Raw genomic sequence first — 17697 nt, forward strand, 5'->3', positions numbered from 1 at the left:
GTCCCTTGGGCGCAGCGCACGCACTCCCGCGCGTACGCCCCTTACCCCGTACGTCCCTTGGGCGCACGCACGTTTTTCCCGCGCATACGTCCCTTACGTCCCTTGGAGGCTCTGAGGCAGGCTATTCGGGGAGAGCGCGGTGGGGAGAGTGATAGGACGAGAGAAGACGGAGTGGGCGACGCCCTCCTTCGAGGGAGGGCGATGAGATAAATGGAGGCAAAAAAAAAAAAATAGCAACAACACGCAAAACAAACCCACAAAACCCCAAAATGCGTAGGTATTTTACGGTGCAACTACTCAATGGGGTTTTACTAGATTTTGATTGACCACTTGAAAGCCTATGGAAACCTGAAGAAATGCTCATGAACAAGGATATGAGATGGTATGTGTGCAATGGATACAATGATGTAAAAGTTTGTACCTACACAGAAAAGGGTTAGAAAAGAATATACTAGAAAAATGAAAATTGGGCTGGAATGTCAGGATTATGACCCCCCCACCCCCACCCTCACACACACACACAACATGGTTTAGTAAAATTTTCCTTGGGCTTTGGAGTCAGGTGGGCCTGACTGCACAGAGGCTCCAAAGATTCATTTTTTCTTTCCTGAGCCCCGGAGCCCGGTCCTTGGTCCTTCCGGGAAGGCTGTCCGTCCGCGGGGCTCCCTGCGGGGCGCGGGGGGGCGGAATATGATGAACCCGGTGGCATTTGTTTACGGAAGCTTTTGATTCTATTTCAAAAAAAATTTTTTTGGGGGGGGAGATAGGTTTATTTTGTGTGTGTGTGTTAGATTAAACTCATTGTAAAGAAAATTATAACCTGAAGGAAGTAAAGTTTATCCAAAATGCTAACACCTCGGAAGGACCACTGGCAATATTTTGGCTAGAGTCTTCTAGAATTCTCCTTAGTCTAAAGAAGCAGATTTATATAATTATTCGTAAATGGGCACAATTTCTCCCATTTATATTCTAGATAATCTTTTTTAAGTAATGAGGTTCTTTGAAGATCAGTATGTCATTTAAAAACTTGGTTACTGTGGAGAAATTTTTAAATGTTCAAAAGTAGAGAAAAAAAAGTAAAATGAATCTGTCACACAGGTTCAACAGTTAGCAATTTGTGATTAATCTATTCATCGATACCCAGCCCATGCCTCCAACATCAGATTATTTTAAAGCAAATTTAAAGTAAATCTATAGTCTAAATTACACTTAAAGGAAATCTTGAAAGCAAGTCTGTGATTTGTTTGTATATCATGGCTCAATTTCTATTTTATGAATGCATCCATTCACATTTTTGCTTAAAAAAAATTTATTTTTGTTTTTTCCCTTTCATTTTGTTTTGCCCCTTACATTTTTAACCAGTTTTGCATTGATGAGCATTTTGTTTCCTGTTATAAACAATGCCCTGGTGTGTATTCTTTTGCTCAAAAAGTAAAGTCCTTTCTCTCCAAACACCCATGGGGATGATACTCAAAATATGTAACAACCAGTAAGACGATCAGAATAGACATGGCTACGGGGCTGGGCCAGGTCCTGGAGGACCCCACTCCCCCCCCGCCCCCCGCCAGGCTACAGTAACCTCTTAGTTAGGGATCATGAGGAAGCTTGGGGTGCCAGGGGAGGAGTTGGGGCAACCCAGGGGGCAAGGAGGATATTTGGGGGTCTTGGACAATGTATACATACAACCCGTGTGGCAGTATTTCACTATTTCAATAACTGTGCATACCAACTAAGCACCAACCCTCCACTTTCAGTGTTTTTCCAAGAGGTAACCACTGTTAGTATTTTTAGCGCCCTTCCAGAAATATATATAACATTCACCTAAATGGGAGCATACTTTGCACCCTCTACTGCACACCCTCTTTTTGCATAGGAGGGTATGTAGTAGATAGTTCCACATCAGCATAGATAGATCTCCTACAGTCACAGTGGCTTGATGTTGCACTGTATGGCTCTGAGAATATAAGGATGTGTGTGTGTGTGTGTGTGTGTGTGTGTACTCTAAGAATATAAGGATGTGTGTGTGTGTGTGTGTGTGTGATTTAGGATTGTTTTCTCCCCGTTCTTTTCCTTTCCTGCATCTCTCCCTGATGGTTTTACCTGAGGCTCAGTGGACTGAAAGTGCCACCTGGTGGCCATCAGTGAGCCAGCTGAGCCTTCAGAAAGGTCACTGGTACTAATTAATCAGAAGAAAATAGTTATATAAAACGTCTTTTCCAAAGAACTTACCTTGGTCTGCCCAAAGATTTGTTTTTCCCATGTGGTTTCTTGCCGAGTCAAGAGTCTTAATGACATCACAATGTTAGAGAGAAACTGTTTCCCATCCACACAAAATCAAAATTCATTTTAAGTCAAATCCAGAGGTTCCAGAACTCAAGACTTTAGTGATCATTCCAAGTGATTGAAATGCCAAAGCAGAAAATGGGGAGTATGTGTAGCACAGAGAGACAGACTTCCAGGGGATCCAGTCACAGGCTTTTACAAAGGCTGAACCGGCACGAGCATGAATGTCCTTTCTAAGGACAAACAGTTTAAGTCTTTCAATGTTGCAACGAAGGTCAAACTAGGGGAGAAAGTCACCCCTCTATTCAGACTGTCTTAGCTTGGCCCTTCTGAGTTGTGAGGTTTGTCCTTGGTAAATGGTTGGGGAAGGTTTGTTTCTTTCATTGCTATGGAAACAGAATGGCCTCCTTTGCTCACTCTGCTCTTAAAGAGAGAAGGCTGGAGAAGCAGCCAGTTAAGAAACTCTCCAAGACATAAGATAAAATACACGTAAGATACACTTTCAGAGGAAATAGAGCACTATTAGGCTTAACTGGCCTATGACTGTAGTTGCCAGACAGAATCTGTGATGGAGTTTAAGCTTCTGTCATTTGCTCACCGAAACCTAAACTCTAAAGTGGGCACTTTCTTCCTTGAATTTCAAGCTTTGAAATCTGTAAGTGCAAATCCCCAAGGGCAGGAGTCGTTTTGCTGGAAGTTCAGATTTTTCCCCTCTAAGGCTGCTTTTTCTCATTATAGGAAAAAAAAAATGCTTATTATAGGCCAGTGGCTTTCATTTTATTTTACTGAAATCCAAAAGAAATATATATTAGCCCAGTCAGTGTGAGCATCAACCTATGAACCAGGAGGTCACTATTGGATTCCCGGTCAGGGCACATGCCTGGGTTGTGGGCCTGATTCCCATTGTGGGGCGTGCAGGAGTCAGCCAATCAATGATTCTCTCTCATCATTGATGTTTCTATCTCTCTCTCCCTCTCCTTTCCTCTCCGAAATCAATTTAAAAAAAATATATATATATTACACACTTTATTATAAAGTTGTATGAAATTATACCATTGTTACATACTGTTCTCGTCTATTTTTTCCTTTTATTTAAAATGAAAGTTGATTATAAATCTACTTTGATGTCATGATCCACTGATGGGTCACAGCCCAGTTTACAAACATTGATATAAACTCGTCCATTCATTCTACTCCACATTATTATCTACTGTGTGCCGGGCACTTTTGTGAGGTGGGGAATATACATCAGTTCCTGTGCTCCATCGAGCTTAGAGACTAGTGGGGGAAACACAATACATCCAACAAAAGCACAATGAGGCTTGCAAACCAGATGCAGTGGGAGTGTATGGCATGATTTCTCTCCTAGTCTAACGAGACAAGTTTTAATCAAAGAAGGGATCTGACTAGTTTTGCATATTAGAACCATCATTTTGACTGCAATGTAGAGAAACAATTGGAGGGGCCAAGACAGGCAGGGAAACCAAATTAGTGGTCAAATGAGGCTCAGTGGTGGCCTTAACTGAGGGAACAGCAGTGGGATGCAACCAGATGTTGGGGTGAGGAGGCAACGATGACTCCTTGGTTTCTAACTTGAACAACTGAGTAGTTGGCAGTGCCATTTATTGAGATGGGAGAGTCTGGGGATAAACAGGCTCAGGGGAGTAGAGCCCCACTTCAGGCCTGGACATGTTGAGTTTGAGGTGCCAGCGAGACATCACCCAAGTGGTGATGTCTATTACACGTGTGGGAATTCCAAAGAAGAGTGTGGGCTGGAAACACGTTAGGAGTCTTCAGAGTAGATATTTAAAGCCAAGAGAGTGGATGCCATCACCCAGGGAAAGGGTGTTGTGTAAGAGAAGAGGCTCTAGAACAAAGCCTTGAGAAACACCAATATTCCTGTAAGTGTGGGCCAGCTGTCAGTTCTAGCATGTACAACTATCACTTGAATGAAAGTGGCTTAAATCAAAGAGGTTCATTAATTTCATGAACTACAAAGTATAAAGGGAGTGCTACCAGAATTAAAGCAGACTCTGCAATGTCATTGAAGAACTGGGTTCTTTTCATATTTCTGTCATGCAACCTCAGTGTGCTGAGGGGAGCCTTGTGGTTGCCACAACTCCAAGCACCATGAGCAGACTAGCTGGGGACAGCCTTTAAAAGCTAAAAGGGAGGGAAAGTGGTTACAGAGAACAATGGATAGATTTGACTAGTCACCTAGTCAAGTCCATCTCCAGCTAGAGATTGGATATTTAATTTGAGTCTGTTTTATATTTAAGTGTTTTGTTATGATGTAAAGAGCAGGATTTGGGTCTTATGTGGATAGTGTTTAAAAACAAAGCTACAAAAGAGGCAGGTTCCAAAGGAAAACCCCAGTCACTGAGTTGGCCAAGGCGTAGCACTAATTAACACGACTTCGGGATTTCCCCTCCTACTCCTTTTAGATACTAGTACAACTTTGTCAGCTCCAAAACAGAATGGAAGAAAATGAAGGCTTTTAAGGGGGCTAAGTGTTAACTGCTCTTCTCTGGTTGAATTTAGGGAACTTTGGCATTGCATAAAAGGCTCCTTTCTTTCCAAAGGCCCAGGAAGAGGACTGCTGCTACTAACATTAGTATTTTGCTGAGAAGGCAAGAAAAAGAAAATTTTAATAAATATCTTGAGAAAATACAGTAAGATCTGTTTACTACTTATGACTATTGTTGGTTTGTTGTGTGTTGGCTGTACCAAAAAAAACAAAATGGGAAGACTTCATGCAGGACTTTCAGTGAAAAGAACTGGGACTAATTACACAGGAAGACAAATGAAAATTTAAGAAGATACTCGTGTTTATTATCTGATTTACATTTGACAAAGCAAAGGTAGGTGCAACAAAGAGCTGTTTGACAAAGTCAAGCCCCGGATATCAAACAACAGTATTTCCCTGGCTGCCCCAGAGCACAGGTTGCCACTCCTAGGTAGCTGTGCTCCGCAATGCAAACCACTCAGTGTAGACATTATGGTGCCGCACTTGGAGTATAGGCCTGCAGGCACCCGACCTCAAAGGAGTGGACCATTAAACACTCAGAGCTCTAGTTCAGATGTCAAAAGTCAATGTTAGTACCAACAAGTACTACTAATTATGTCCTAGAGTGATCAGAAAAGCAAAACAGGCTTTGAATACCCTATATAATATACCTTCATAAAGAAGCTCTTGTTATGAGCTGCCTCTAACTTATTTCCTCCCTTTGTCAAAATCTGTTTATTCATGTTAAATCAAGGACATATAGTATAAAACTTTTTAAAAAACCACTTTAACAATGGCCATTACCTTTTCCTTAAGACGCATGCCTAAGGTTATTTACAGAAGATCTGAAATCATCATAATTCAGGAGACCCTTTAATTCTGAGCTTAGGAAGGTATCCTTCCTACTATATAACAGGATACTCAGAAATACCTGAGGTATAATCACTGAGAACCTTCTTGAAGGAGGGGGAAAAAAAAAAAAGACTGGAATTTCCTATACTGGCATAAAAGTACATACACAGTTGATATAAAAAAACTAAAATGTTAAAGCGTAACAGATAATTGAGGAGGAACTTGCTATAAGGCTCCATTTCTTCTTGCTATACTTTGCACACAAGTTTGGTATAATAGATTCTCAGGCTGTACCAAAACTAATTTTAGGCAAAAGCTTCAGCAAACAGTAAAACCCAATTCAAGACAGAATTCATTTCTAGGGACAAGCATGCACCAGTATACAATTATCATGTTTCTTGGTGGAACAGCAATATCAACCTAATTTTCAAAAACTTATGTCTGGTTCTCCTTAATCAGATGTGCTTCACTTGGCTGTGACCACACCCTTACCCACCTCCCAAGTGATCATTTTAGCATTGGTTATAAAAAAGTATAGTAATGATACAGAACACTCCAAAATCTTAACTTATAGATGCTTAATTTAGAGATACTTATATAATAGACATAAATATCATAATTTAATATTTTGTACTACTCTATGGCCCTACATTTTCTTACTTCCTGATATCTCTTAGGATCTGGCAACAGGAAGATTACTTTCTTGGAGAATAAATAAAAAAGCTTTAAGAATCAGCTAAAAAAAGAAATACAGAAAACACACTGCAAAACTTCCAAAATAGCTCACCTGCTAAGTCTTAAGCGTGAAGACTTCTGAGTTTTTGCTGTGGTGTCTGCATAACTGGGACCTCGTAAGTGGCCCAAAGTCCTAGAAATGGCACTGACTAATGGCCAAGACCAATGGCCCAAAGAAGACACTGTGATGTTACTGGACCTCCTGGAGAATCATCTCCCATCCAACAACAACCTCACATTCAAAAAGTAAAAGCCTTGACTCCCCCATTAAAAAGTTCATTCTATAATTTCACAGATATCTATAAAAAGGCAGATGTGTTTTAATTATTTTTTATTTAAAAAATCAGTCTCAAAGCAAGCACCTGGGTTTTACTTCAGCTTATAATAAATAATTTAATGTGCCTGAGAATTTTTGTGCAAATACATGTCATCTTCCATTAAAAATATGCATAGCACACTTTGGAAAGAGTTTAGTTGCCAACTGTACTTGTTAAAAAAGTGTACAGTTGTAAATATACAATATTCTCTAATTCCTACTGATTGTACTTCTGATTTAACCTCGTCCAGCCTCCAAGGAAAGTCAATTATGTTCACATTCCTTGGCCACCACACTTATCCAGAATAAATATTCTGGATAAAAGTTATGTTGGTTCCAATTTACCCATATTTCCTTCTTAAAAATAAATCCTACCTCCCACAATGTTGTGTTTCTTTTGGATGTTGTATAAAAATACAAATTTAAAAAATGAACTTATTAATCACAAATACAAAAGGAATTTGGGTGGTGTTTGGGCTCCCAGAGACTCACAGGCCTGAAAATAGGAAGCAGAAAGACTCTACTGTTCTGATTTTATGAAAATACCTTGCTTGCTAATGCTGAGAGCTTGCCATATGATGAAGGCGTAATCTAACCAGACATCAACAGAAAACATAAAAGCCACCTCACTGGTGTTTCAGTAAAGAGACTGATTACCCCAGCAACCTTCCAGAACAGCTTTCTCTAGGAAACAGTCAAGGCGGGTCCTTTTCTCTTCCCACCTCCTCCTATCCTGAGTGTTTTCTGCTTATACTTACCAGAAGTAAATGTGCTAGCAAATTAAGTATTCCTGGTATACTTCCATATTACTGAATTTATTTTCTGGTCACTTTTTATTTTCAAGACAAAAAAACAACTGAAGGAGTATATTAAACCATTGTTCCTTTTCTGTCTCCACTCATGACCCATTCATTTATACTTTTCAATTTACTAGACCTCATTCATTAGGACCTCATCCTAATTGTTTCCAATCTTCCACTTTCCTCTTCCACATTCACAGCCCATCTGCAACATCCCTTTTCTTTCAGTAAGACCGGACTACATGTGTCAGTGCAAATCTATCCTTCATGTGCTAATTTGTATAAGAGTTCAGTTAACTGCTGAACCTCACTCCTCCTTCAGGTTATCCATTTTGGGTGAGGATGTGCAAACTGAGGTGCCAAAACTACCCATCATGATTGGAAGACTCTGATTTCTCCTCAATCCACTCAATAAATTGCTACCTGAATTTAAATAAACAGTAGAGTCTGGTCTTCGAAGACCAATTTCTGCCTCTTGGCTTCTTCCATGTTCCTGGGCGTCAGGGGTCTTGATCACTCTGGCTATGCCTAGCCTCTTCAGCCTGTCTACTAAGTTCATCTTCAACTGGCCAACATCAGGAGGGTTCCGGGAAGGTCTCAAGCCATACATCTCCTGGAGGAATGTTTCGGCCGGTCGTGAGGCCAAAAAATTTTCAGAGACATGTACTCGAGGCTCAAAGGGCAAAGGAGAAGGGCAAGGTGAGTGAGATGGTGAATTGGGGGGTGTGGAAGGGATATCCAGGACTTTAGGGAGAGGCTGAAGGAGGGGGTTCTCTGAAACTTGGCTGTGGTACACTTTAGCAGAAATGCCTCGCTCTTGTAGAAGTTTGGCCAAGCTCATGGTGCTGCTGCAGGTTACAGTGGAATCTCGTCGGTTGGTGACTGATTCACCAATGCTGAGTCTATAGGATGTAGCAGGAGAATTCACTGCCGTGCTTGATGAACTGCTACTGCTACTTCCACAGGATAACGAAGGGAACCCAGAGCTTAAAAAAAAAAATGCAGGAGAGACAGTTTAAGAATAAAAAGCCATCTCCAATTCTCCAAATCAGTATTTAAGTAATTACAGTAGTTATCCACAGTAAATATAGAGGAACTGAACTGAACTCTGTGGTAGAGATCTGAGGAATGAAAATGTTGATGTTACTTCAATGATTGGCTAATTTATAATTTGAAACATCTCATAGGATATGAAAGTTTACCGTACTCTTAGTTAAATTCTTAAATTTTAACTATATATCTATGGGAATATAATTAAATTTTATGGTAGAAATCAAATTTAAATATTAAAGAAAGTAACCTCTAGAAATTTTTATTAATACATCCACTCCATAAAGTGAAATATGCCGAGATAGCAATCCATAAGTAAACAATGGCCTTTTTATTATTTTTTTATTTCAGAGAGGAAGGGAGAGGGAGAGAGAGAAACATCAATGATGAGAAAGAATCATTGATGGGCTGCCTCCTGCATGCCCCCTATTGGGGATTGAGTCCACAACCCGGGCATGTGCCCTTGACCGGAATTGAACCCGGGACCTTTCAGTCCACAGGCTGACATTCTATCCACTGAGCCAAACCAGTTAGGGCAACAATGGACTTTTTAAAAAACACAACTTTTCATAATTAAATCTAAGATGCTCTTCTAAGGAGAAATTTATTTCTTTTTAACCTTTCAATTTTATATTATTGAGAACAAATAAAATTCTGTTAAATTTGAATTTTCAGAAATGTTAGTTCCAAACAGTAGTCTAAGGATATCATGGAACACATTTTTCTCAACTTTGACTTAGAATACAGGTTTCTGGGAAATTAAAAATAATTAAAAGCTTTAACAGCTATTAGAATGCTTCTTCTTATTTTGTTTTGTTAAAAGGAAAAAAAAACTGAATAAGAAATGGCAATAGAATGGGGAGAATATTTCTTTAGTCAATTTCCCTCCTTGATCAAATGTTACCGTATTTAACAGATAAACTTTCACTTCAACAGAAAAGACTCAGTATATCAAGATATTAAGGTTTTTAAAGATTCTGAACAAAATGCAAGCCTAGGATCACTAAGTAAACTTTCCAAAGTACCAACTTGTATAAAAGAAGCAAAATGCAAATAACTGACTGCTTGGTTAAACTAAAAACCTCTAAACGGATGAGGTCTATATACTGTGCTGCCAGAGTCCCCCCACCCTGTCCCTACTTAATGCAGAATATCCCTGTCCTTCCCCAAGTTGTACACTTCATATGATGGTATCAACCTGAATTGAGAGTCCCCTCAGGAACCAATTTTATAAAATTTACCTTGTTGAATGTAAGAACAATGTAAAAAAATTACAGATGTCTGTTCATTACAGACTTTATTGAGATCTTTACTGGATATCACCCAAATGCTTCCCTGAACAATTAATTTGCTTCTATCTGATAGACACTGTGGATCATAATGTTATTTCCCTCCACACTGGCAGATGGAAAGTTAAGAACCAAATGCATGCTTCACCTCAGCAAGTATATAAAACTTTATGGTACAATATGCACACTAAGCTTTATTACTCTATCCATTTTATAGCCGTACTCTTTGCTTTATTTTTCTTCTCTCCTAGTTAATAGTATCACTGCAATAGTCTCTGAATTTTTGAAAACTGCCTTATATTCTATTTGAGAACTGGTAGGATAGAAATAGCAATATGGCTTATTAAGTTGAAATCCCTCAACTACGTGTTGGAATGGAATATCCATGTTCTGGACTGTGTAGTAAATACTTTGGCCTTGGCCAGAGGGGTCTGGTCTTTTTGCTCAGCTTCTGGGAGGTAACCTATGCCATATCTGATAGAAGTGTCTTTGTTTAGGATGGAAGCTGGCCACAGTAGATCTCAGTGTGGGCCTGGCCATGTCAGACAGACCAACCATTTTATTTAGGGTGGTGGATTTGGGTGAGTGGACCTGGAGCAGAGTTCAACCATATGGGTAATCAATCAATCAATCATGCCTACACACTGAAGCTTCAAAACAAAATCTGAGACGGGCGAGCTTCCCTGGTTGGCAATACTCTGTGTGCACTATCACACATCAATGCCAAGGAAGTAACGAATCCCAAGGACAAGGGAAGCTTTACAAATGGAACGCTTCCAGACTCTGGTCTATGCATCTCTTCCTTTGGCTAATTTTAACCTGTATCCTTTCCCTGTAATAAATAGTCACCATAAGCATAACAGCTTTCAGTGAAGTCCTGGGTCCTGTTAGCAAATTATCAAACCAGGGAGTAGTTCTGGGAACCCCCTGAACTTGCAGGTGGTGTCAGAAGTGAGGGTACTCTGGTGTGGAGAGGACTGGTCCCCTCAACTCTTGCAGTTTGGCTAACTGTAGGTAGAGTCCCAGATGGGCCATTTACAACCTGTCTGCCCTTGGATCAGCCATATGAACTTTCTATGCCTCATTTTCTATATTTACACGACACTCACTTGCCCTGCCTATTTAAAAGACTTACAATGACCAAATGAGAAAATACAATTTTCTAAAGATATATCATCACAGAACATTAATTAAAATTCTGGGAATTAAAATGAAAGTAATTTTTAAAACAAATTCATGAAAACATAGTTGAGGAAAGACGTCAGGCCTCAAACTGCCCAGACCTACCTGGGAGTAACCTGAGTGACATCGGAGGGGTGTAATATCCTACAGGTGGTGAAGGTGAATGTCAAGTTTGTGCATGACAGACACTTTCCTGGGTTTGAGGCTGCAACTGAAGCAGAGATTTCTAGGGATTCAAACACAACATTGAAAGACCAGGTTAATAATGTAAAAAGTTCATTAATACTTATTTATAATACAAGTGTCATTTGTACAAAAATCCCCAAACCTGGAAATAAAAAATATATAAATATTGTAATTAGTATTGACTGGTTTGTATACAGCTGAATCCTTTAATACTTTAAAACTGTAATTTAAAAGGATTAAAAATAGCTTAGAAACGAGACAAAAAGATACTCTGAAAAAAATTTTTAAATAACCAACAAGCAAGATCTAGTCATTCAATCTTTCTAGTCAAACTATCTATTCCAGTTCTCAAAGTGTGGTTTACAGACATTGTGGGAGTCTACTTTCATAGCAATGCTAAGACACTATCTGCCTTTTCGACTGGGGTGGCATTTGCACTGTTATCTACCCATAGCATTTTAAAAAAGCCAGATTCACATAAGCATGTCCTTGATGAAGCAGCAAAAATTATTTATTAAATCTTGACTTGAATCTTTTTAATACTCTGTGTGATGAAATGGGAAGTAATCATTAAGCATTCTGCTGCATACCAAGATACCAGAGGAGAAGCACATGTGCAATGAGTTGTAATTTTTTTCATGAGATATCATTTTTACTTGAAAGAACAACGAATAGGCAAACTACAGTAATTCAGACTTGGATAACTGGCAGAAATTTTCTTGAAAATGACTGTCGTGAACCTGTCTATTCAAGAAAAATAGCTGACAATATTTGCTGTCACTGACAAAATTTGAGCTTTTGAATGAAAATGAGATTTTGGAAAACTTGAGAGCTTGAAAGCTTCCTAATACTAAAAGACTTATCTGATGAGACAGGTGGTGATATTTATGTGATTTTAATATATTACATAATGAAATGTGTCAATATTTGGAGGATCTGCATAACTCAGTGAACCAATATCCTCTGAATGACCAATGCATGATGCAAAAAATCACGCATAAGGAAAAATGCATTCAAAGTGTAGGACACACCAATAGATTTTAATGTAACGAAGTATAAAAGTTCACTGATAGGTTTCAGATACCATATTGCTACAAACCTTGAACTACCACTTATCAAATTTTGGTGTAAAATCAAAGAATATCCACAAATACCTGTAGAGGCTTTTAAATTCTCTTTCCTTTTCCAACTACATATATGTGTGAGGCTGCATTTTTTTTGCACTCTTCAACCAAAACAACAAAATATAATAAACTAAATGTGAACGCTGATATGAGAATTTATCTTCTATTAAACCATAAATAAGAGATTTGCAAAATTATAAAACAAAACCATTCTTCCCACTACTTAAAATGTAGCCATTTTTCATAAAACATATTGTTAACATGTAATTATTTTTAAATAGTTAATACTTTTATAATTTCTGTTTTCATTTCTAATATGGTAATTGTCAATAGATACAACCCACAGAGACAAGCTCTCTGGAATTCTCATTGATTTTTAAGAGTATAAAGAGGTCCTGAGCCCAAAATGTTTGTAAGCCAGTGACTGAATTGATCTCTCTCTCTCCCCAAATCTAATTATGTTGGCTGGCTAAGATAAAATAGAATTAGAAGGGCCACTAAATGCTATAGGTTTTTATTATATTATGTTACAAGACTAAGTACACTACAGTGAAACTGAAATAGAGGTAGTCAGCTGACCGTAAGTAAGTCAGGATGCAATGTTACTAGACTATATTCAACCAAGCACTCTTCTCACCTGTAACTGGACCACCTGCTGAAGTAACGGGCGGTAGAAAGATTCCTGTTACTGGCTTGGGATCTGTAGGTTTCTGTTCCACTTGAAGAGGTTGCTGGACCTGAAAAGTGATACCTTCTTCTTCATCCTCTTCTAAATCTGAGAGGTGATAGACGGCATCCTTGGGCAACTGGGTAAAGCCTTTAGTGATGACACCGGGTCGTGAGTCAAGAATGGTTCCTAAGTTTGGCTGAGCAAGCTGTTGCCAGTGGTGCAGAGTTTGTGATCCTGAATATGTAAGACAAAAATAAAAAGGCATGTTGTAAATTTCTCACAAATAATAAATCTTGAAGCAGAAGCTAAAATTACATGTGTAAAGAAAAAGAACGACTTATTTGATCTTAATATTTGGTAAAATTTGCATATTAAAGTCCTCTGTAGAAGAATGACAAGTTGCTGAAGATACAAATAATAACCTTTCTATTTCAAAAGTTAACTTTAAAAAGGACATCTAAAGGCAACGGACCTAAATAGATACTTTTCGAAAGAGGACATAAAGAAGGCCAAGAGACATATGAAAACATGCTCAAAGTCACTAATCATCCGAGAGATGCAAATCAAAACAACAATGAGGTGCCATCTCACACCTGCCAGAATGGCTATCATCAACAAATCAACAAACAACAAGTGCTGGAGAGGATGTGGAGAAAAAGGAATACTCGTGCACTGCTGGTGGGAATGCAGACTGGTGCAGCCACTGTGGAGAACAGTATGGAGTTTCCTCAAAAAACTAAAAATGGAACTGCCATTTGACCCAGTGATCCCACTTCTAAGAATATATCCCAAGAAACCAGAAACACCCATCAGAAAGGATATATGCACCCCTATGTTCATAGCGGCACAATTTACAATATATCCCCCTGGTTCCTGTCTATGAGTCCTGGTGAATGATTACCCCAAGCATTTGCATAACATGCCATGTCTAATTATGACACTACAGTCATTTCATCCTAAAAATGGCAACTGTGACAAAAGTGTGCATTGCTCATTAGTGAATAAAACTGACATATAGCCGAAACCGGTTTGGCTCAGTGGACTGAAAGGTCCCGGGTTCGATTCCGGTCAAGGGCATGTACCTGGGTTGCGGGCACATCCCCAGTAGGAGATGTGCAGGAGGCAGCTGATCGATGTTTCTCTCTCATCGATGTTTCTAACTCTCTATCTCTCTCCCTTCCTCTCTGTAAAAAATCAATAAAATATATTTAAAAACAAACAAACTGACATACAGAACCTTTGAGTTTGAGGGGGTCCTCATAGGTTTCCTACTAAAATTTTTTTCTAACACAGACTCTCTTATGATAATAAGAGAATCATTTGAAGACTGTCAATTTTCTATAAAACAAGTAATTTATTTTTAATTCAAGTTCTATCTTAGGAGAGAACAGTAACAACTAAAATTAACAGAACTGAAAAAGAAAAATAGAGGGACATATACCTCTAAGTAGATGATACTCCTGGGTAAAGAACTCTTTTGAAAAGAAGAGATGAAGTATTACATCTAGATTATTTTTACTTATCATATCCCATTTATCTTACCATAAAAATTACCATCAACAGTATTCCTTAGGAAAGGACAAGAAAAGATTAATCTTCCTCCATCACATTTATATTAAAAAAATAACCAGTGAATATAAAACTAATGGCTGATGACCTGGAGCATGCAGATCTCTTCATTCATTTCCCACAAAGCACTACAAAGCACTGTCACCCAAACAGTGGTATTTAGGGACAATAAAGACATCTTCTGCACACAGTGCTCTTACCATGACAATACAAATCGCAACCTAGGACAAGGAAAGGCCAACAAGGAACACGGCTTAAAATTGGCCTTTACTGACTTATTACCTTCAAGGGGCTTGACAATTTGTAATTTTTCAGGCATAAAACACCGAAGGCAGCTGGTACTGCTGAAGTCCGTGGTCTCTGACTGGTCAGTGCAGAGAGAGGCAAGGCTCTCAGTGGGGGTGCCACAGCCACTAACCCCTTCTTTCTGGTCAGCCAGGACCTGGATCTTCCGCTCCCATTCTTCGGCAAAGAACTGCTTCTCACTTAAGTAGTTTTGTCGCCGCAGACTAAGGCGATGCAGTGCTGTAGCCAAATCACTATCTTCAGAGGGTTCTGGCTGATCCAGCTTCTGAATGTTCCTATGGGAAAATCACATTCACTGACTAGGTCTGTGAGGGTCACGACCACCACCTAGCCCTCTCCTTTCCGCAATGATGAATGTTCAAAGACTGATCTTAAAAACACAATAGTTTCTCTTAGATATCTAGAATACAGAAATAGTAACAACACACCAAAATCATTAGTACTATATATTATTTTTATATATAAAAATAGTGACTTAAGGTAGACAAAAATATACTTTGTTATTATGTTGTGTTTTCTATCCTTTCTATTTCACTTGATATACAAAACTACAGAAATGACCATCTATAAATTCAGTTTAGGTAGTAAGTATAAAAAGTAAATATTATCATATTTCATGAATCTATAATACCACTGATTACAAAAGGCACCATTATTTTATGTGCTACTAAGAAAGAAAAAATGCTACTCCTTAAACTATGAGATGCAAAAAATAAACAAGTTCAAAAATATTAAAATATGAAAAAAATTGCTTTGGGTCATAGAACTCTCTATGAACATTATAGAATATTTAAAAAGCAAACAACAAGATTTATAAATACTGCATTTTCATAGTTCTATGACACATATTTTTTCACTTTTCACCAATTTTAAAATTAGAGGCATCTTTTTTAAAAATATATATATATTTTATTGATTTCTACAGAGAGGAAGGGAGAGGGACAGAGAGTTAGAAACATCGATGAGAGAGAAACATCGATCAGCTGCCTCCTGCACACCCCCTTACTGGGGATGTGCCCGCAACCAAGGCACATGCCCTTGACTGGAATTGAACCTGTGACCCTTCAGTCCGCAGGCCGACGCTCTATCCACTGAGCCAAACCAGTCAGGGCTAGAGGCATCTTATAATTGAAATCAAAAGAAAGAGTAGCAAGCTGAGCTGTAGTTGCTCCTGGTACTATGTGTGAATTCACATAGATCTGTTTGTTCAGTCTTCTAAGGTAAGGTACTATTCACACATAAAGCTACTGTGGGTGCACAGCATGCTCACTACAGACCAGGCAATAAAATAAAAAACCCAGAGTATGGTAACGGTTGCTGCATTAGAGAAGTTTTTTCTCAGGTGCCAAACATCTATCTGTCAAAAACTTTCAGCTGAGCTCTAGCCAGTTTGGCTTAGCGGACCAAAGGGTCCCGGGTTCAATTCCAGTCAAGGGCATGTACTTTGGTTGTAGGCTCCTCCCCGGCCAGGGCCCTCGTCAGGGCTCCTGCAGGAGACAACCAATGGATGTGTTTCTCTCACATTGATGTTTCTCTCTGTCTTTCCCTCTCTCTTCCACTCTCCCTAAAAATCAATGGAAAAATATCCTCCAGTGAGGATTAGTAAAAAAAAAAGACACACAAAAAAAACCCAAACAAAAAAAAGCTTTCAGCTGACTGCCCAGTAATGTTAATTTTCTAGTTATATGTAATTCAATGAACTGAATTACATATTTAGTTCAATGGAAAGTGGAAAAGATATAAGTTTAAACAACTAGGAAATTAAGAGCAAGCTAGTTTTCCTCAATAGGTATTCATACTTATTGTTTATACTAAAGGCACCAAAGCAGTTGAGATTATGAGCATGGGTTATGAGAAAGGGTCATCTGATACTCTGTATAACTGCTAGTGACCAAACACATTAAAACAAATTTGAATTGAACAGGAAGATTTAGACTCAAACTTGATGCATGCTCCATTTTGAATATATTTAATTAAATGTAGCTTTTTCACTCTAAAAAACTTGTTTGCTATCAGTGATGTTTTACAAACAATGATATGCGGCATCATTACTGAATGAAAAGGACAGTTCTAGAACTTCCTTGGGACAGCACAGAGCAATGCTGGAATGTGTGCATGTGAATCTGTTATGTCAATGCCACAAGATATGCAGAATCACTGCCACGATCTGTGTTTCTTACCCTGGAACCTCCTCCGAGCTGCTCCTCTGGCTCAGGAGGGTTTTTTGCACTGTTTGTTGTAAACCAGATTCAAAAGGTTTTGCTGTCATGATGACACTTGAGCGGTTTGAGCCTGGAATGGATGGGAGAGCTGGGAATGGGACAGTGCAGCCCCGTGTGTCATTGGCAATCCTGACCGTATCAAATACCCGTTTCAGTTGCGCCCTGTCAAAAAAGAAGTGTTCATTATCACTCCCTACTGCTGGGGTGCTTCAGAGAAGAGACATCCTATATAATAAAAGGCTAATATGCAAATAGACCAAACGGCAGAACAACCAAACAACGGGTGGCTACGACATGCGCTGACCACCAGGGGGCGCACACGGAACATGACGGGCGTCGGCAGCAGGCGGCAGAGTGCGGACCATGGTGGGCGTTGGCTGTGGCGGGATGGTGGAGCAGGGGAGCAGGGGGCGCCAGACCAAGGCAGGGCACGGGTCACTGTCGTGGGACGAGCCTCTGGTAGTTACTGAAAATTCTTTGCTCCCATACTCCACGGTCCTGCCCGGCGCTTGCACCTGCTACCGGCCCCACTCACACCTGCTGCTGGCACTGGCTGGTGCCATCAGCGTGTGGGAGCAGCGGCGGCGGGAGCAGGGCTGCTGGCAGA

The 17697-nt window shown here is 39.4% G+C and overlaps 2 protein-coding genes across 8 annotated transcripts in view; both read right to left on the bottom strand.

Annotated features, from left to right (window-relative positions):
* ALS2CR12 (amyotrophic lateral sclerosis 2 (juvenile) chromosome region, candidate 12) overlaps positions 1–637 on the bottom strand; it is a 61229-nt gene extending 60592 nt beyond the window's left edge. Inside the window, exon 1 of the mRNA XM_014528628.1 lies at positions 46–637. The gene's annotated coding sequence lies outside the window, so the exon portion shown is untranslated. The remainder of the gene's footprint in view (positions 1–45) is intronic.
* Positions 638–5087: 4450 nt separating this feature from the next.
* Positions 5088–17697, bottom strand: part of TRAK2 (trafficking protein, kinesin binding 2) — a 64775-nt gene continuing 52165 nt past the window's right edge. For all 7 annotated transcript variants that reach the window (XM_014528671.1, XM_014528663.1, XM_014528660.1 and 4 more), the window contains 5 exons: positions 17049–17252; positions 14845–15143; positions 12961–13227; positions 11119–11239; positions 5088–8478 (listed from right to left, as the gene is read on the bottom strand). In XM_014528671.1, coding sequence (XP_014384157.1) covers positions 7800–8478; positions 11119–11239; positions 12961–13227; positions 14845–15143; positions 17049–17252 — 1570 coding nt within the window. In that variant the 3' untranslated portion in view covers positions 5088–7799. The remainder of the gene's footprint in view (positions 8479–11118; positions 11240–12960; positions 13228–14844; positions 15144–17048; positions 17253–17697) is intronic.

Source organism: Myotis brandtii, unplaced genomic scaffold (genome assembly GCF_000412655.1).
Source record: "Myotis brandtii unplaced genomic scaffold, ASM41265v1 scaffold1162, whole genome shotgun sequence".
NCBI classification, from domain to species: domain Eukaryota; kingdom Metazoa; phylum Chordata; class Mammalia; order Chiroptera; family Vespertilionidae; genus Myotis; species Myotis brandtii.